Raw genomic sequence first — 21,177 nt, 5'->3', positions numbered from 1 at the left:
GAGCGCCGTGGGTCCTATGTAATATCTTGAATGAAATAAAAACTCAGTCATGCGGTGTTTGACTTGCCCCGAGTAGTGCCTCGAATGCTCGAACATGGTATAAACCAAGCAACCTCGATATCTATTTCCTTCTCCTTTGCTCGTTCACCGACGATGAGCGGCCGTGGGTCCTATGTAATATCTTGAATGAAATAAGAGCTTGTCGCGCGGTATTTAACTTATCCTGAGTATAATATATGTATGAATTGTGTTAGAGAAGCCTCTCACATCGGAGGATTGACGCGGTATTGAGTAATTAATATATCTTAATTGACTCATAACTTATTAACTTAAGTTTTTAAATAAAAGTGAATCCAACTTGATATGTTGATGAGCTCAGATTTGAACTCCTTATTTGCGATTATTCCAAATGAAGGCATCTATTTTTGCTGCGCTCTCCCAACGCAAGTATCTCGCCGCAAAAAAAAAAAAAAAAGGAACACGTAATGTCTGCAAACACATTTGATCTCCAAAGCATATAACTGTTGTGTAGTATATTTGTTTCATTAAAATACCAAGAAATATTCTTTTTCAATGGACCAAAAAAGAGAAAGAATCAAATAATGTATCTAATTATTTTTATTCTCCTCAGAAGTTTCTAGTTTTTTTCTTTTGTCCTAATAAAAATCACCCATTCCCGGCCCGGCTGTTGACTTTTCTCAACGACGCCCTTTGATCTGACGAAACGGGGACGGCCAATGACTGGATGACCGCGACGACGCCGTGGACAAACTCTCCGAGCCGCCGCCGGTGGCACGCAACATGCCAGCCAAGTAACTATCCAAGTCGTCAGGGGAGTATTTAACCGCCGAATCTCCCCTCGGACGGCTGTCGTAGAGCCGCCGGTAAGCTGGCACCAGCTTCTCCGCCAACGACAACGCGATCTCGTCCCTCAGCGTCGAGTCGGGCACGGCCCAACCCGCCTGCTTGGCCCGAACCTCCTCCAGCGCCGCCTTGAACTTCCTCAACGATTCCTTCGCCTGGCCGAAGGATATCTCGACGGTGAGATCGGCCAACGATGAGAAGACCTTGTTCCATCCCGTCCGCTCGTAGTTGCTCGCGTAGAGCTTCACCTTCGCCTCGTGCTTCTCCACCCAGTGCTCACCCAGGAGGTGCCTCAAGTTGGACTGAGCCACCTTGTCGATGACGTACCGGAGGTTGTTGGCGAGGAAGAGGTACGAGAGAGCCACGTCCTTGTAACGCTCGGCCTTCCCGTCAAGCTTGCACAGCAGGACAAGAACGAGCCACGCGAACCGCTCGAACATCGCCGACGCAGCCCCGTCGACGGCAGAGTCGCAGCCTGCGAAGTAGGAGTCCGGGAACCGCCGGTGCTCAGGGCTACTGTTGACTGACCAGTCGGCCAGTATGTCGGCAAGGACACCGCTGTAATCGGAGAGGAAGGTGAGGTAGTTCATGACGTAGCGTGTCAGCGGGTGGATGCCGCCGTTGGGGACAGCGGACTGCTTGTCAGAGTCCTTCTGGATGGCTGCCTCGAAGTTCCCGAGCGTCGCGTGGACCGCCTCTCCGAGTTTGATCAGTGAATTGATTGCATGCGATCGGACAGCGGATGTTGCGGCGGAGGAGAAGGTGGACTCAATGTCCGGCCAGAGGTTGGCAATGGCCTTGTAGAGGTCGAGCAGGCGGAATATTCTCTCTGGAGACCTCTTGATAGCCTTCGCTACCCTCTCTGCGAACCCAAACAATTCGACCGCAGCGTCCCCTGCAATGTTGGAGAAGACAGACTCCCTGACCGATGGCGATGCCGCGGCGAAGACCTGGTCACAAAGGATCCTCTCGCCAGGGAAGAGCCGCTGGACCGCCGGCTCCACGGCGCTCAGCCAGCTCTTGACCTTCACTTCCAGAACCTCCCAATCCATCTTCTGCATCTGCGTAGGGCCAATCAGCCTCTCGAACCCCAGATGATACAGTTCCTCGTCGACGACCGATCTTCGCACGATTTTGTAGATGTCGACGCACTCTTTGCCGTACCCACAAGCGATCATGCAGTCCGCGATGGCCTTTAGATCGGAAATCGCTGCATTAGGAACTCGCTCGTCTTCGTACATAACTGTCTCAGCACGTAATTGCTTCGCTGATAACTCGTCCTCCGACTCATATTCAAAATCCGAGAAGCTCGACCGGGTAGAGGCTCGCGAAGACCGGCTGGAGACTGATTCTGAGTGATGGGGATACGGGAGCTGCGAAGACAGGATCCGGTGGAACTCATGGGAGAGCCGCCTCACCGCGGTCTGCAACAGCTCATGAGCCCGCACGATGGCGCCGGAGCTCGAGTACTCGCCGATGAAGTGCAGCATCCAGGAGTGCAGGTCCTTGACGCTGCTGAGGTAGAGCTTGGCTTCGTGGCGGCCCTCGCCGAAGAGATGAGCTGCACCGGCATGTCCGGAGGTGGACGAGGACGGAGAAGACTCGGGGTTGGAGGAGTCGACGGCCCACTTTCCGATCAAAGGCTCCGCGCTCGCTATTCGCTCCGCCATTAAAGTGTCGGCGAAAGGGTCGCCGCGCGTCGGGGCAGCGGGAGAGCCGGAGGGCGATGGCTTGAAGAAGATGGTCCTCATCCCTTTCCTCGGCATGTCTATGTCTTCGTTTCAGCTCCTCTGAACTGTGCAGACTTGAGAGAGAGAGAGAGAGAGAGTTGTGTTGTTGTTGTTGTGAGGTTTGATTTGAACGGTGAAGAAGAGAGCTCGGAAGTGGGGGGGCATAAATAGAGAGAGAAAGGGAGGATTTTGTGGGTGAGGAAAGCGGAGAGAATGTGGGAGGAAAGGAAAGCAAAAGGCATGCTGAGAGTGAAGTTTGACTCCTAATGTTTGTGTGGGGAGGATTGGAACGCGGTAAGCAGCTGCGTAAGTGTTTTGCTGTCGTATGGAGTTACGCCACCAATGAAAGCTACGTAAGATGACAGTTTGCCCTAGAAAATTTGACCAGGTGGCGCGAAATTGTGATTTTTCTCGATGAAGGGAACCACTTCCATTTTAGGAGTTCTATGTAGTAAAAAGTATGGGTCTAAACCATTTTTATCACGATTAATTCGATAGTCATGGTTTGAAAATTTGTATTTCAACCGTGGTGATAGTTATGGATTGTGCAAGAAAAACGCGTACTTAAAAAGGAAAATGATTTCCCTACGGTCATGTTAGGGATGGTACAATCTGAACCATCGATCCACGCACCATCACAACGGGTTTTGCATAAAGCGTTCATTGATTGAGAGATCATGTGATTAGAAATAACCGACCGTACTATCGGGTTAGCATTTTCCTATTTAAAATTCTTTCTCTCGGTGATTAATAACAATATAGTTGTCATGGATGATGCCCATGTTTGTAACCCACTAATTAGATCTAGACCGGAGAAAATTACCCCGAATCAAGGATGGAGAAACGTACCCATCATACGCAAATCACCATAGTTTAAAGGGAAAATACCACAAAAAATCCTAAATCGTGCTCATTGTAACAATTTTACCCTAAAATTTTTTTGTGACACAAAAAATCATAAATTTGTACTCATATGACGCATTTACCCCAAACTTGTACCATTGTGACATATTTACTCTAAACTTTTTCTTGTGACACAAAAAATCCCAAATTTAAATATGTGTGACATATTTACCTAAAAAATTAGGATAAATATGTCACATGTCCACAAATTTAGGATTTTTTGTGTCATAGAAAAATAATTTGGACTAAATATATCACAGGAGCACAAATTTGAGATTTTTGGTGTCATAAGAAAAAGTTTGAGACAAATATGTCACATGGATACAAATTTAAGGTTTTTGGCGTCATAAAAAAAAAAGTTTGAAGCAAATGTGTCACAATAGACATAATTTAGGATTTTTGGTGATTTTTTTCCTAGTTTAAATCAGTTTTCTTGGGATTGGGTCTTCTCAGTGAATGACGATACATGTACCAATAACCAACTTTTGTTTTTGTTGCGAGTCGTAAATTCCTTTTGACGATAGCTTATCATATAAAATTCTTTCTTTCACGATCGATACCCTAATAAAAAAAATTTGTCCTTGAAAAATGAATATCCGTGGAAAGCGTAGACCGGCTCATTTTGCGTGGAAGGCAAGGAGGGATTCTCCAAAACCTAATTTAAACCAAAAAAAAAAAAAAAAAACATCGTCAGAAAAATTCAACATTTCTCTTGTTTCATGCAGGAGATATTCTGAAACATTCCGATCCATGCCGCAATGCCATTAAAAAATAAAAAATTAAGCACGACAAACAAAATTAGGGTCATGTGTCCAAATGGGGCCAACAAACACGAGCAAACACCACCCCAAAAAAAAAATTAGTAAAAAAGAAAGAAAGTAAATATCGCGTGCCCTGTTGACAGCTAAGGGGCGTGCTGGGAAACCTCCTCTCTCGCATTTTCGAGGGACGGCCGAGTGATTACGAACAACACAAAGTCAGCCTGCAGGGCAGCTTCTTGTCCGGCAGTCAAACCAAGAGGAAAGGGACGAGCCGGTCGCAGAGACAACGTTTGTGGGTCGGACCAGTACGAGGTGACATGACAGAAGCAAAGACACGAGAGGCATAACAACAAGAGACGAACGCAGACAAACTGGAGAGCCCGACCCTCGTAAATCTCACGGCTAAACGATGAAGACCCCGTAGCTGTAGCCAACTCTTCACTACCGGCGGGCTTAACGCACGAGAAAGCCCCGTCGCAATTTTTTTTGTTTTTCCCTCACGCGAGAAACCTGTTGAAGTTTGTTCGTAAAACAAATAAAAAAAAGTTGCATTTTCCAATTACACATGGGATAAAAAAAAGAGTGCAAGTCTCTTTATTAATTAGAAAACTATTATAGTCTTTTAAAATAAAAAAAAATGGGCAAATGAGATGGACCCCACTATATCTCTATGCGGGTGCCCTTGTGATTTCGTGATTTTGACGCACTTAACATGCTTGCGCGGTCGCGGTTCGGATTTAGCACTATTTAGCAATTATTTTTTTATTTTCGAAATTATAATAATTAACCGTTAAACCCTATTGAAACAGTGCGACTGTTCACATAGGAGTTAAAGTTGATTTCTATTTTATTATTATTATAATTTAATTTCTAATTTTATACAATGAAGAGTTATAATTTTCAGACACGATAGTTTTCGGACAATGAACCGTTGCATCCACCCGAATTAGCAATTTTTGAATATGAATAGGTGTGTCCGAATGGTGGTTTTCACACACGAATAGTCATGTTCGAATTGTTATTTTCGGACATGAACGATTGTGTCCGAATGGGTAATTCGAACACCAAGAGATGTGTCTTATTCATATTATAAAAGGACAATTCTGTTCATTTTCTGTTGTTCCTTTTCATTTTTCTTTCTTTTTCCTTCAAAAAAGAAACGGCCATCTATTCAATTGTTTTTGCAGAGAGTTTTAGGAGATTTACTGGAATTGCCATCCAGTATTCTCATCGTGACTTTGTTGTATCCTAAATGGAGTTTGCCGAAAACCTATAGTCATTTTGTGGAATAAATTGATCCTAAAAGAGGGTAATCACACGCCTCAAAGTTTGACAATATTGTTACTTTATTTCCTTCGATTTTTTTCCAATAAAATCTGTTCTTAGATTAGTTGACTTCATCGATGAAGGCCGGTCGCAATGGTGACCGTGTCGGGGATGGGAGGACGACCAAAGCCTATTGTTTATGCCATTTGTTTCGTGGTGACAAAGTTCATGTCGAGTTACATGTGCAAGCCGTGCTAGAAAAATTCCCGCATCGGATAATTGGTTTGACGTAGAGCGCTTAATATATCTTCATTGGCCCACAACTTATTGGTTTAAGCTTTTAAATGAGGATGGATCCAACTGAATAGACGAACTCATACTTGCACTCTTTCTTGGCAATCTCTTGAGATGAAAGTATTAGGATTATGCTGCGCTCTTGTAAACATTTCTATGAAGGGGTTCAGGAATGTTTGGACCTCCAAGACTAAGGCCTTGTTTGGTTCAGCATTTCAAATGAGTATTGGGGCTTTAAAGTCCCTTGGCCAAATGCAAATAGTGTTTGATTCATTTTTTGGCTCACTTTGGGAAGATGCAATTGCATCTCGGAGGTACTTTGAGCTAAAGGACTTTTGCGAAATGCAATTAATTTTTTTATTATTTTAATTTTGTCACATTCGCTTGCCGCCGCCGCCCACCGCCATCGCCCATTGGCCGCCGATCGCCGCCCGCCGTCGCTACTGCCACTAGTCGCCGCTCGCCGACCGGCCGCCGCTGCCTTTTTTTCAAAAAGAAAAAATATTTTACAAAGTTCATTTTTCACCAAACAACATTTATGTTAAAGTTGCTTTCCAAATATATTTTTAAAATATACTTTATCAAACACTACTTGCATTTTGAAAAAAGCCTTTACCCTAAAGGTATTTGCATTTTCTCAAAGTCCATTGGTTAAATGTTGAACCAAACAGGGCCTAATATATGGGATGGTAATTATACGGCCCTCGGTAACTGATATTTTTACATAGTAAAAGTTCTACTAGAACTACAAGATTTCATAGGATAAATCGTTTCTTGTAACCGGATTTCGTTATTAATTCGTACTATTCAATGAGGAATTGCAAGAATATTATAATGCAACGGTCATATTTTTTGGGCATAAAGATAAAACTAAAAAGTGTCCCCCTCTGCTCCTTGACCTGGGAGTTGGAGGAAGGAGATGATGATTTGGTTTAGTATTCTGCTAACGCATGCGGTCTCGTCATCCACGAATTTGGGAAAAGAGAGAGTCATATCTCTCTTTGGGTGGCGACCAAGAAACCCTAAAGGCCAGAGTAGTTACTGTTATCATCACGTCGGAGACAACGTCCCACCGTCGTCGTCGTAGGTCAACATACATTATCTGAATCATCGACTTGTGCCGGAGTGCTGGCCCCATTGACTTCTGCAGTCCTAACTGCGGTTGCATACGATAACACGACTGGAAGTGAATTTTTTATTCAAAAGTAATTATGAAATATAAATCTATTTAGTAATGTAATTTCTGAAACAGAAATTTATTGGGTAAAAATTTTATTTCTGATTTTTTTTTAACTTCTGAAATGAATTTTCACTTCTGAAGATATTTTTTCCTCAATTTGAGAAGCTAAAAAAAATTACTTCTCAACTCAAGAAATACTTCTTGCCTCGCCCTCTTTCCATTACGCCTTCACCTTTTTTTTTATCAAGCCCATTTTCGCCGACCTCCGCCGCCGCCCACCGCCGACCACCGCCACCCACCGCCCCTCGCCGCCAACCGCCCACCTCCACCGACCGCCACCGACCACCGCCCGCGACCACCGCCAATCATCAACCATCGCCCACCGCCACCAATTATAGACCTCCACCGACCACCAATTGCCGCCGCAGTCAATCGCTACCACCGCCTAACCGCCCCCCGCCACCAACCTCTGTCAGCCGCCGCCCGTGACCACCGTCGCTAACCGCTAACTACCACCCACGGTCGACCTCCACCAACCGCCACTAATCGCCGACCACCGCCGCCCCTAGCCGCTAACTGTCAACCACCATGTCGCTCGCCACCACAATTTACCACAAACCTTCGCCTCCATGAGTCACCGTCTCTAGTTGCCGACGTAAAAAATAAGTAATAATTTTTTATTTTAAAATTAAATAATATTTTTAATAAATTAAATAAATTTAAAAAGTTTAAAAAAGAAGTATAAATTTTTTGGTTGCCAACAATAATTTTTCATAGAGGATTTTGTGTTAATGATGTTTCGAAAGAAGAAATTTTCAACCGCTATCAAACGAATTTCTCCGATCAAAAATCAACTTTTGCTTTAGAGTATAAGTAGAAAAAGTTAATTTATGAAATAGAAGTATTGCCATGTGCACCCGAATATTCTTACCCAAAAAAAAATGTTCTCTTCACATCAACAAATCACATTCATAAGAACTTGTCACGTAAATTCCTAAAAAATAACCATCATATACTAGTCTTTCAAGAATTAATGGCCCTTTATATATCTAGGATTTTGAGATTCTCTCATACTCTTCTAAGTTAAAATTGACCTTCGTAACCACTTGTCATCAACTCCTGTTAATAGATCGGATCAATTATATTTCACACAATCGAGACTTTGCGCTAAATAAACCTCGTTTTGAACTTTGGCTATGAACTTTAGTACAAATGGTATTTGAACTTTGGTTTAATATATAATATGATCCCTAAACTTATAATTTGATTAATATGATCTATGAACTTTGATCCATGAACTTTAGTCCAATACGCAATGTGATCTTTGAACTTTCAATTTGTTCGATGTGATCCCCACGGTTTTGAAATATGTTCTATTTAGTTTCTGAACTATAAGAAAATGTTTAAATCATTTATGAATCAGAATTAATAGAAGGATTACATTGAACATCTTTTTATAATCGAAAGAAGTGAAAAGGTCACAACATAGAAATTCCTTCCCATTTCGGTCAACATCGACTGCGAGATTCTCGTTCATTACTGTTGTCAATGGTTTGAAAGTCGCACCGCCTATGACAGGCTGAAGATATCAGGCAAGAGCTCGGATGTCGATGCTCTTGATGGGAGAAACGGCGTGGCGACGCATCCGAAGAGGGCAGAATTTTCCACGTAATTATTCATGTGAACATCAAGAACTGACCCATGAATGACGTCACAAATTACTCTCTTTTTCCTCTTACTGGTCCCAAATTATTTGTTGGCTGGACCAAACATTTCCACAAAACGGGACCCGCCTTGCCACGTTCAGTGAATGGCGTGTACCAGTATTTTGTCGAGTCTTAGTGTTTTGACCCTTTATAGAGAGAAAGAGGGCTCCATCAAATCACAACCCTCCACCACTGAATCCAATCAGGTTCGAAAAGCTCAATTATCCGTCAAAACCCGAAATTATTGGGCCTTTCTGGCGGTGATTAATGATGTTTCTCGCAAATCCAAGTTGCCTCAATCCTAACTGGAAGTCATATTACGGGAAAAGTATAAAAAAAAGCCTTAAATTTATTATATTTATATTAACTTAATTGTAAATCTTTTTTTTATATTAATTCAGTCCTAAATCTTTTATATCGATGTCAATTCGGTCTTAAACCTTTTATTGGTACTAATTGAGTCTTATACCTTTTGAATTGTCATAAGACATTTTGTATTTGTACAAATTGAGTCCATTTGATTAATTTTGATCGAAAATTACCGACGTGGACATTGATTGTCATACGTGAAACGGCCGGCGCCGATGTGGATATTTTTTATATTATTTTTATATTTTTAAATACTTTATATAATTTTTTATAAAATTATTAAAAAATAAAAAAATTTATTAAAAATAATTTAAAAAATATCCACATCAATTCCGACCATGCCACGTAGGACAATTAACATCCAAGTTACCAATTTCGGATTAAAATTGACCGGATTGACTCAATTTGTACAAATACAAAATGTCTTAGGACCGAATTGGCATCAATCCAAAAGGTTTAGGATTCCATTGGCACCAATAAAAGGTTTAGGACTAAATTGACACCAATGTGAAAATTTTAGGACTAAATTTATACTAAAAAAGGTTTAGGACTGATAGGACTTTTTTTTACGCTTTTCCCGTCATATTACTCACGGGATGACGACATTCTATGGCATGTCCCATGTTAAATGTGGGATTACTAGATAATTCAAAGGAAAAAACGAGGTCCTCCGAATCTACTCTGCAAAATCGATTTTTTTTCCCAGACTTACTAATGTTAAAGGGGATAAGTAACTAAAAAATCCTAAACTTATTATATGACGGCTAATGCAATCATAAACTTCTACAAAAAAAAAATCATAAATATTTTGACAATTTGCTAATTTAGTGATAAACCTTTTAATTGTATCAATTCAGTAATAAACCTTTTATTTGGTCGAAATGACTACATTGGCAAATCGTCAGAAGGTTTATGACTCAATTGGCAAATTATCAAAAAATTTATGACTAAGTTGACATAATTGAAGCGTGTAAGATTAAATTAGCAAATTATCAAAAGGTTCAAGTCTAAATTGGCACAATTGAAATATTATGGACTAAATTGGCCGCCGTACAATAGGTTTTAGACTTTTAGACAATTTTCTCAATGTTGAAAGGAAGATATGAACATGTTGGTAATCGAAATTAAATCTGATTAATAAAAGTTACGACAAATAAACAAAATTGCTAAGACACATGTTGTAAAACTTTATGCAATGAAAAGGAAGGGAAAATGATACAAATGGTCTCCAAACTTTAGTCGAATGTAATTTGATCTCTAAACTTTTAATTTTACTAATATGGCCCTGAACTATAGCCCAATGTACAATGTGGTCCATGACTTTTCAATTTGTTCAATGTGGTCCTTGAACTTTTAGAACATGTTAAACTTAATCCCTAAACTATAAAAAAAAAAAAAATTCAAAGTAGTCCATGAACCGGAATTAATGGAAAAACTATGCCAAATATCTTTCTATAATTCAAGGACCAAGTTAAACATATTTAAAAAGTTCAGGGGCCGTATTGGTCAAATTAAAAGTGCAATGACTACATTGCACGTTGAATTAAGGTTCAAGGATCATATTATTCAATTAAAAGTTCAAGGACCACATTGCACATTGAATCAAAATTCGGAGACCGTTTATGTCGCTATTCCGTAAAGAAAAGTAACGTATCATGCCCGTTACGGAAGAGATATACTATTAATTAGATGTTCTACTAAGTATAACACAGAAGAGATTCACTATTATTTTAGATACATACCATTTCTCCTTTTTTTATGCAGCGAATCATATACATGTCACATAATATTCCGACAACCTTTCTTTTTATTTTAATTCAACACAGTAATGGCTTCAGTTTCTAAACAGGGTAAGCATAACTAGGAAATCGAGATTAGGGAGGTTTTGGGCCGATACAATAGATCTGCTTAGTTGGTAGCAGCGGGGATTTTTCTCGTGGCTCGACTTTAGTGGCGAGGAGACACTAGAATAAGAGATTGACCCCAGGGTGGCTGTTTCCTCAAGAGTTGATCGACTGAAGTGGAAATAAAGAGACTTTCACCTTTAAGGCTTTTAACTTCATTCTTTGCTATTTCACTTCTATTGTTTGTTTGGGACATTAATAATAACACGGAAGAGATTTACTATTAATTTAGACAAATTAATTTTTTTTAACGTTACAAATTATCAAATTCAAAAACTTGCGACGAGGTAAATCAGGTCCTCTGAAGAAAAGTTACGAAAGGTTATCTACACATAATTTACTATAGTGAGGACAACTATCTAACCTGAAGAAAGTTATGATTCCTTAGGTAATTTACAAGCAATAGAAAAAGAAATCTCCTATGGACTTAGGCAGATTACTATTATTTTGTCGAATATTATGGACCATATGACTCACGGAACTTGGACGGCAAAAGGGAAATTGCATCTTGGAAAGAAAATTTACGATAATGTACCAGGAGTTATTATAGTGCGGAGAATTATGAATGCCAAAGGAAAGTTGCCATCGATTAGCTAGATCTGGTCTCTTTTTCTCTAGCGGAATTGTTAAAGGATCCATGGATCACATCATGATCCTAAGCGGTTTTATTCACACTTGATTTGATGGTTAGTGACAGTGACAGGGTGAATAATTAAAATCCTCAAATAAATGGTGGATTAGACGGCTTGGGTAAAGTCTTTGCTACACTTGAACGAAGAAAAAACTATAAGGTCTTCACTACACTTGAACATAGGAAAAATTATCAATTCAGTCATAAATCTATTGAGTGGATATCAATACAATCCTAAACTTTTTAATTTTACCAATTTAGTATTGAATATGCGAAATTCTAATATAGTCATTTTCGTCAATTTCCCGCTTCTACGAGTGCTTTAATATTTCGTAAATATTTACAAGTCTTTGATGTTTGAGGAATTCTACATGGCACATGCCTAATAATTCGACGTCAAATGCTAAAATGAAAAGGAGATTTGAGAAATTGATAGTGCAATAATATAATGTTACAATTTCAATTGCAAGTGTGATGAATGGCAAAAAATATAGAACATTCATAGCGGGATCCTCCTCTAATCTAATGTCCGAGAGTCCATCGTGATGACATCACACCGTGCTAGCCGAATTCAATGAAAAATATGAGTTAAGAAAAGAGTAAAATGTCGATAGAGAAAGCATCCTAAATGACTTTGCTTCGTGGGTACTCTCAGGTAACCGAAGAGGTGGAGATCATAAAAAGCAACTAAGTGCACTTCACTTTCATTATTTCTATCTTTTTTTCAATTGTTCTAACGAAAATTACACATCGCCAGCTCTTGACTTTTCTCAACGACCCCCTATGCCCTGCCAAAATGGGGACGGCCAGTGACTGGACGACCGCGACGACGCGGTTGACCCGCTCACGGAGCCACCACCAGCGGCAGTGGTGCGCAACATGCCGGCCAAGCAAATATCCAAATCGTCAGGGGTGAATTTGACCGCCGAATCTGCACTCGGACAGCTGTCGTAGATTCGCCGATAAGCAGGCACGAGCTTCTCCACAAGCGACAACCTGATCTCGTCCCTCAGCTTCTGGTCGGGCACGGCCCATCCCGCCTGCTTGGCCTGAATCTCCACCAGCGCCGCGTTGAACTTCCTCAGCGATTCCTTCGCTTGGCCCAAAGAAGTCTCGACCCTCGGATCGGACAAGGAAGCGAAGGCCTTGCTCCATCCCATCCGCTCGTAGTTGCTTGCGTAGAGCTTCACCTTGGACTCGTGCTTCGCCACCCACTGCTCGCCGAGGAGGTGCCTCACGCTGGACTGACCCACCTTGTGGACGACGTGCTGGAGGTTGTTGGCGAGGAAGAGGTAAGACAGAGCCACGTCCTTGTATTGCTCGGCCATCGCGTCGAGCTTACACAGCAGGACGAGAACGAGCCATGCAAACCGTGCGAGCACCGCCGACACGTCGCTGTCTCCGGCAGTGATGGAGGAGGCGGAGTCGCAGCCGGCAAAATAGGAGTCTGGGAGCCCAGGGTGCTTGGGGCTGCCACCGGTGGGCCGGTCGGCGAGTATGTCTGTGAGGACACCGCCATAGTCGGCGAGCAAGGCGAGGTAGTTCATGACGTTGCGCGTCAGCGGGTGGATGCCGCCACTGGGGACTGCTGACTGCTTGGAGGAGTCCTTCCGGATGGCTGCCTCAAAGTTGCCGAGCGTCACGCGGACAGCCTCGCGGAGCTTGATCAGTGAATTGATCGCAAGCGATCTGACAGCGGAAGTTCCGGCGGAGGAGAAGGTGGACTTGATGTCCGGCCAGAGATTCGCGACGGCCTCGTAGAGGTCGAGCAGGAGGAAGATTCTCTCAGGAGACCTCTTGATCGCCTTCGCGGCCCCCTCTGCGAACCCAAACAGAGCAACCGCGGCATCCTGCGCAACGTGGGAGAAGACAGACTCCCTGACCGAGGCGGAAGCAACAGCGAACACCTGGTCGCAGAGTATCCTCTCACCGTAGAAGAGCGTCTGGACCGCACGCTTCACGGCGCTCAGCCAGCTCCTGACCTTCCCTTCCAGAACCTCCCAATCCATCTTCTGCATCTGCGAAGGGCCAATCCGCCTCTCGAACCCTAGATGATACAGTTCCTCGTCGACGACCGATCTTCGCAAGATTTTGTAGATGTCGATGCACTCTTTGCCGTACCCACAAGCGAACATGCAGTCTGCGATGGCCTTTAGATCGGAAACCGCGGCATTAGGAACTCGCTCGTCTTCCTGCATCACTGGCTCAGCAGCAAACTGCTTCGCCGGTAATTCGTCTTCCGACTCATATTCAAAATCCGAGAATCTCGACCGGGTAGAGGCTCGCGAAGACTGGCTCGAGACTGATTCTGGGTGGTCGGGATACCGGAGTTGCGACGACAGGATCCGGTGGAACTCATGGGAGAGCCACCTGACTGCGGTCTGCAACAGCTCATGAGCCCTCACCATCGCGCCGGAGTTCGAGTATTCCCCGATGAAGTGCAGCATCCCGGCGTGCAGGTCCTTGACGCTGCTGAGGTAGAGCTCAGCTTCGTGGCGGCCCTCGCGGAAGAGATGAACTGCACTGGCATGTCCAGAGGTGGACGAGGACGGCGGAGACTCGGGGTTGGAGGAGTCGACGGCCCACTTTCTGATCAAAGGCTCCGCGCTTGCGATTCGCTCCGCCATGAAAGTGTCGGCGAGAGGGTCGCCGCGCGTAGGGGTAGCGGGAGAGTCGGAGGGCAATGGCTTGAAGAAGACGGTCCTCATCCCTTTCCTCGGCATGTCTATGTCTTCATTTCAGCTCCTCTGAACTCTGCAGATTTGAGAGAGAGAGTTGTGTTGTTGTTGTTGTTGTGAGGTTTGATTTGAATGGTGAAGAAGAGAGCTCGGAAGTCGGGGGTACAAATAGAGAGAGAAAGGGAGGATTGTGTGGATGAGGAAAGCGGAGAGAATGTGGGAGGAAAGGAAAGGGCTGCTAAGAGTGAAGTTTGACTCCAAATGTGTGTCTGCGTGGAGGATTTGGACCGCGGTCAACGGCTACGTGTCGCTTTCGTATGGAGTCACTCCACCAAAAGGCCCCGCGCCATGGAAGCTACGTACAGCGACAGTCTCTGCCCTAGAAAGATTTTACCATGTGGCGAAGAAGTGAGGAGACGTGATTTTCTAAAAGAAGGTGAACCGCTTTCACTTTGGGCGACGTTGACGTTGACGTTGACGTTGACGTTGACGATGACGATGTCACCCGCAGAGAGGGAGAAAACTGTTTGAAGATTAGAGTGGAGTCAGTTCATAAAGAGCCGTGATGACGGTCCTGATGACGACTCTTGTCGGAGCCCCCACCAAACCCTATTCTGCGTCGCCAACAAAGTCCGCATAAAATACAGTTTAGATTTAGATGGACACTCACTGTTTTGCCAACGCTCGTCATCCACGAAATTTCGAAAAGGCCAAGTCATCTCTCTTTTTCGTTACAAGCACTCTTATCTTTTAAAGTAATTCATGTGCACTTCAACGAGTTTCTTCGGAGAGTATCAAGTCCGGGGGTTTGATCTCCGTGAACATCGCCCACACATGTAAATGAAAAAGAGAAATGTGACACTTAAATATTAAAAAAAAATTGATTTTAGAGATCTGGCGAGGGTTGGTGAGGTTGACCCTCACCCAAGTCGGAGCGGTCTCGCTAGACCTTGCGAGCAAGGTCGAGCATAGTGAGGCCTAGCAAGGCCGAACCTCGCTTATGGCTGGTGACCAGCCACCAGAAAAAAGAAAAGGGATGAGAAAAAAAATGTCAAAGTCAATTGGCCGGGCAGTGTAGGACGGATGGTGTCCAAGTTAGCGATATTCGATGAACCGAATTGGTACCGATGTAAAAATATTTAGGATTATATTGGCCAAATTGAAAGGTTTATGAATAAATTGGTATCAATGCAATAGACTTATAACTTTTTTTGTATGTTTTTCCATTTTTTCTCAAGTGGGGAAACCTGTCTATAGATTAGTCAACTTAGCTAATGAAGACCCGTGATGACGGTCACGATAACGACAATATCGGAGGGACAACGAAACTCCATCATCATCTATAATTTTTGCCTGAAGACAGAGTTCGCGTAAAGAAAGTTAAACCAATACTCAGTTGTAGAAGTTCGTGGAACCTTTTTATGGAGAGACAAGTTAAGGAGGTGGAAAAGGTTCGAACCTCTGCGAGTGATATACGGGATGAGAATTGTACGGTTCATGATATGGATGAATATATATTTCGTCATTTTCCCTCAAATGTATGTTGAAGAAGTTCGGTGTTACTGTATTATTAGACGACTGAAATGATGTAATCACGGCTTCGTATCGATCATGTTATAAACGAGAAAAGTTTACATGTTATAAAAAGGGCTATTTGAATTACAATGTTTTATAGAAATTTGTATCTTGTGACTGAAGTTCGTTTGTTGTTTCGTGAGAAATCACGACAATATGATATTTACTTACGTCAATATAAGTACAAACAGTCGTATTTTTGGGTTTATATATCCATATATGTATATGAAGAGTTCACATTACATTGACTTCTGCTGGCTGAATATCCTTTCCAGGGAAAATGCTCTCTTAAAAATCAAATTTACATGTGTGCATAACATTACAAAAAGCCACATTTGGTTCAGTAGGTTTCCCCTAATTTAACTTAACTGATGTTATTCATGCGACACGATTGTGAAGTGCCTGTCTCTATCGAAAAAAAGAATAAGGTTTGGGAGATAATATTTATTTAAACGGATCACATACATAAGGATTTTCTACATATAAGCCGTTTTCACATATCAATCGCTATATTCATAATTCTCTTTCCAAAACTAATCACGGCCACTTATGTCCATAGAATTTCGAGACTCCCTCGGGTTCTTTAAGTTGATTAGAGTGGAAATACTTGAAAGTTCCAAGAAAGAATTCACTTTCATTACCACTCATCGTGACTCTTTTTAATGTATTGGATAAAGCGCACACAAATAAAAAGGGGGAAAAAAAGGGAATTAGGCACTAAATAAACCTCCTTTTGAAAAGCATGTAAAGACTAAACTTTTTTACTACGTATAGAATGCGTCTAATGCAATAAACTTTTCTAATCACTTCTTGGGAAAATGATTCTTTTTTTTTTTTGGTCACTTTGAAAAAAAAAATGATTCACACATTGAGATTCCTTCCCATTTCGGCCAACACAGACTCAAAGAGATTCTCGTTCTTATGATAGTTGTCAAAGGTTCGAAAACTACGCCGTGTTTCGCTTGATCACGACCAACTAAAGTTAAAGTTTCATTGAAAAGCCTTTTCATGGGGTAGAACCGCCTCAGGGAATAATAAGGTTTTCATGAGGCTGATATGTTCCCGATGGAGATGGAGAAAGAGCAAAGCCCCGCATATGAAGGGAGAAGGCAGAATTTTCCACGTAGTTTTGCTCATGTGAACAGCAAGAACTTTGACCAAAAAAAAAGAAAAAAAAAGAAGAACACCAGGAACTGACTCATGAATGACGTCATAAATCATTCTCCTTTTCCAGTCTACGTCGTCCCATGTTTCCCACTGGGGTCCTTGGCTCTTCTTGAGTGGCTGGCTGGACCTAGAATTTCCAGGAAACGAGGTTGTTCAGACTCTTGATTGATGAGTGGTTTGACCTTTTAGGGAGAGAGAGAGAGAGAGAGAGATTATTGATGTCTCTCGTTAGTCCAAGTTGCGTCATCAAAAGTGTAGACCGCATGACTTATGGGATGACGTGAAATTTTACAGTCCAGTCTCGCTCTTCACCCGCACCATGTGAAAACGGGTAAAAAATTAGTACTAAGCATGGTCAGAATCGAAAACTGAAAAACAGGACCGGTGAGAACTTTGTCCAGTTCTAGATTTTAAGATACACATAATAGGTTCAAAGTTTCAAAAATTAAGGAATCGATTTCTGACGAGTAGGTTTTATCTAGAAATTGTCTTTGTGTTTTTTTTTTTATTCTATATAGTTGTGCAATCATATAGTATTCTATGACATCCGATTATGAGTGTGTAATCAGTAACCAAGCTTCCATTTCCGATGATATTTATAACTAAAATTTTTACTTTGTCAATATTTCATAATCTTCGCGTGTATCTAATTATGACTTGTGGTGAGTGGATTGTGAAACAAACGATGGTCGCTAGATGTGATGATTCACCGCAATTGTTCAATTAAAAATACATATAGAATTTGGGTAGACTCGAAATCGACTTTATAACCTTGTGGCCAGGTAGATTTCAAGTTCCAAAGTACGTATGGTATGTTTTGGGTTTTAAAAATTAAAGAACTAGTTCCGATCGACAAATTCTAAGTGGAACTAGTGACTCTTGTAAAAATAGTGATCGATTAGATATGCTTTGAGATTTTATGCTAGTACCTTACTGATAAGAGTACATTTCTTTTATGAAAAATGAATGATTTGAAGTGTCCTTAAAAATGATCGTTTATATCGCTTGAAATATTAAATCGAAAAGAAAATATCGCAATCAACATTTTTGCGAACGATAAAAATATTTTTTCTTTGTAGATTTTTATAAGCTATACAAGCAATTATTTTTTTTGAAAAATATTTTTGAAATCATTTACTTTTTGTGAGACAAATGGAGCTTAAAGGCAATTTCCAAACTTAAACTTGATTGAAAAAAAAGGCAAATTACTAAGACAATTGTAAAAGTCGACGAAGTGCATAGAAGAGTTGCGATCCTTCGCGTCTTCCCTTAAAAGGGGGCCTTTTAAGGACCTGATTAGGTCCAGATCAATAAGATATCTTACTAACAACAGCACAACTCAGGTTTACTATTAACTTAATTTTTTTTTGTTTCTTTTGCGGAATATTACGGACCATAAGATTCAGAAGTTATGACCGGGAAAGGGAAATACGCCAGAGATGTTACAATCCCCATTTTTCTTCACACTTGGATGGTTGGATGTTTGATGTTTCATTCGATATTTGAGGAGTTCTATGCCCAAAAATCCCACCTCGAATGCTAAAATGAAAAATATTATTCAAGAGAAGAATATAAGTATTCAGGAAAAACACCTTAAATTACTTTGCTTCATGGGTACTTACCAAAGGTAGAGCTTATAAACACTTATTAAGGCTATGTTGTTTTGCGAAAAATGAACGATTTAAGAAACATGTCCTTAAAAATGATCGCTTATATCCATTGAGATAATTAGCTCACGAGAAATATTTTCATTATTTATAACAATTTATGGTTGAACATTTTCGTGGACGGTGGAAATACTTTTGTTCATCATTTTCATAAGCGACACAAGTTATCATTTTTAGGGAAATAGTTTTCAAATCATTTATTTTTTCACGAAACAAAAAAATCTAAGTGCACTCCATTTTCATTCGATACTTCTAATGGTTGTCCATAAAAGAACCTTATCGAATGTCTCGAGTTGACACATTACTCTCTTTACTTTTTTTCTTTTTTTTATAGGACAATCAAGATTAGAATTTGGCCTTGTTTTGTTATATGATACGGAATCCTCAATTGGATAATGAGAATCCTTTTCAATTGTTTGGATCGTAGGAGTCTTGGCCTTACAAAAAAGAATACTTCTCAAAGCTGGCGGCAGTCAGCGAACAGCGACTAGGGCAGTGTGGTGGCGAAAACGGCGGCCGACCGGAGGCGGCGTCATGGATTGGTTTTCATTCAATTGATGGATTAATGGCTCAATATGTTCAAAGCCCAAACCATTTGGGCCATTAGCCCAAATCGTCGTGGTGGTCGAAAATTGTCGCGGATAGGGCATCTTTCTCTATTACATGGGAAGAGCTTTTAAAGCGGGGTCTATTCAGACTTTAAGATGGTCCCAAGTCTAAATGCGGAAAATTTAAAAACATTATCTCGTGTCTTGAAAAATCATGAAAAAAATTACTTTAAGAGTGTACATTTTTTACTTTTCACGGTAGAAAAAGTCGAGATATATGAGCAGCAAAAATTTCAGAAAACAATAAAAATGAAAATTGCTCTAAAACAGTTTGGATCTTCTTACGAATTTGAGTACTCCATTTATTTCAGATTTGAAAAATATTTTTTTTTCAAAAAATGATCAATTATATTGCTTACAAAAATTATAAACGAAAATTTTTTTTATCGTCGACGCTAATATTTAAGTACGAATTGTTTTCGTTAACGACGAAATTCTTCATTTGCTAGTTATTTCAAGCGATGCATGCAATCCTTTTAAGGAAAATATTTTTTAAATGGCTTATTTTTTGCGAAATAAATAGAGCCTAAATTATAAGATATTGGAAAAAAAATAAAAAAAAAAGGGGGTAAGATATTGGGATGGGGAACAATAGTGGTGGGGAGGAGCAACATTTTGCAATCAACTACTGTTGAGGTTTTAACTGAGAGTGTACCCAAATGACAAAGAGACTAGACTTCGAGAATTCGTCTCGGTCACTTCACGGGCTTTTCACTAATCCCATCAAAACTAGGAGCAGATCTGCCCATGCTACTATGGACATACTTAAGACTTCAACCATGTTAATCGTGGAGCTATGAAGGGAGGAAATTCTTACGTGCTTATCGCGCCATGCCCTACTTCCGGCTCCGTTAGTTTCACGAGAAATGTGCGTCGTTGAAAGCTAACTTTAAAATAAATTATTTTTTTAGGTGCTAGAATATATAAAAATAAACATATGCATTCGTCTGATCGTTCAAGTTTTTAAATAGTGATCTTGCAAGATTTTCATATGGTATCGTAGTAAGATGTCTCGATTCTAAATTTTTCTGGTTCCATATTCCCTTCCGCTGATTCCATGCTTTGGGTTTAGGCCAAAATCCAACTTATGTTTGAAGAAAAGTATTGTGATCTTTAGTTATTAAATTGCGCATTCGCCTAGCAATTTACACTCATAGAATAGCTGGTTTTTTTTTTGGTTGAATTAGAATAGCTGGTTGAGATCCCACAAACTTTCACCTAAGAAAAATGATTTGTTTTCCTATATTCGATTGCCTTTTGCAAAAATAAGAAAAATCGTTCTCTAACTTTCGCTACAAAAGACCGTAGAGCACACTTTCCGAGGAAACGACAGGGGATATGGCCCTCGGGACTCGGGTCCGATTTTTGGGTCTCATCCAGAATGCAAAGAAGTTAGGTTTGGGTGCCAGGAGGAGTCCTGATACTCGGGCCACAGGGACTCGGAACCAAGCAATTGGTCGATGATGAACACTAATGAATTCACTACATGATAAAAAGTACTTGGACGGTCCATGAATACTAATGTCACCAAACTCTTAGCTAACTATGTTATAAATATAACTGGTGAGGAGCCACCACATTAATGTCTGTCAGTGGTAGGTCCAATTTTTATTTTCCAATCGACTTAAGTCTTCAATATGCTATCCAAGTGTCGTAGATAATAAAATCCGCTATTTTTCTTCGTGTAGTCTCTATTTTTTTCTGCTTGGTATAGAATTTCGCATGAAGTTAGGTATACCATACATGTACGGCAATTTATGAAACGACAACGAAGAATATCCGAAATACTTCAGCTGTTTCAGTCAAAATGCGTGCATTTTTTCCATCTCAGACTATGTGACCTGGCAGCCTTGAATGCAAGTCTTATCCAATTA

At 41.1% G+C, this 21,177-nt stretch overlaps 2 protein-coding genes across 4 annotated transcripts in view; one reads left to right on the top strand and one right to left on the bottom strand.

Annotated features, from left to right (window-relative positions):
- Window positions 1-511: 511 nt before the first annotated feature.
- LOC115736807 (exocyst complex component EXO70H1-like) lies at window positions 512-14,381 on the bottom strand. Its single transcript, XM_030668674.2, has 2 exons — window positions 13,001-14,381; window positions 512-1,314 (listed from the first exon to the last, which is right to left on the bottom strand). The coding sequence occupies exons 1-2, from the start codon at window positions 14,329-14,331 to the stop codon at window positions 699-701; spliced, it is 1,947 nt and encodes a 648-aa protein (XP_030524534.2). The 5' UTR covers window positions 14,332-14,381; the 3' UTR covers window positions 512-698.
- Window positions 14,222-21,177, top strand: part of LOC115736808 (3-ketoacyl-CoA synthase 12-like) — a 22,816-nt gene continuing 15,860 nt past the window's right edge. Inside the window, exons 1-2 of one of the 3 annotated variants that reach the window (XM_048283649.1) lie at window positions 14,222-14,343; window positions 17,211-17,240. The gene's annotated coding sequence lies outside the window, so the exon portion shown is untranslated. Of the gene's footprint in view, window positions 14,344-17,210; window positions 17,241-21,177 lie in introns of those variants that run through there. The other 2 variants (XM_048283648.1, XM_030668676.2) reach the window with 2 other exon arrangements.

This window comes from Rhodamnia argentea, chromosome 8, assembly GCF_020921035.1.
Source record: "Rhodamnia argentea isolate NSW1041297 chromosome 8, ASM2092103v1, whole genome shotgun sequence".
NCBI lineage: Eukaryota > Viridiplantae > Streptophyta > Magnoliopsida > Myrtales > Myrtaceae > Rhodamnia > Rhodamnia argentea.
Note: the sequence above shows the minus strand (reverse complement) of the source record. Positions and strands in the feature narration are given on the sequence as shown.

What these genes read in the sequence shown, in the direction of transcription:
- LOC115736807 (XM_030668674.2), bottom strand. Translation starts at nt 14,331, where the DNA reads ATGCCGAGGAAAGGGATGAGGACCGTCTTCTTCAAGCCATTGCCCTCC. An exon ending in ATCACTGCCGGAGACAGCGA is followed by an intron (nt 1,315 to 13,000) that starts CGTGTCGGCGGT and finishes CGTCGACGGGGC; the next exon opens with TGCGTCGGCGATGTTCGAGC.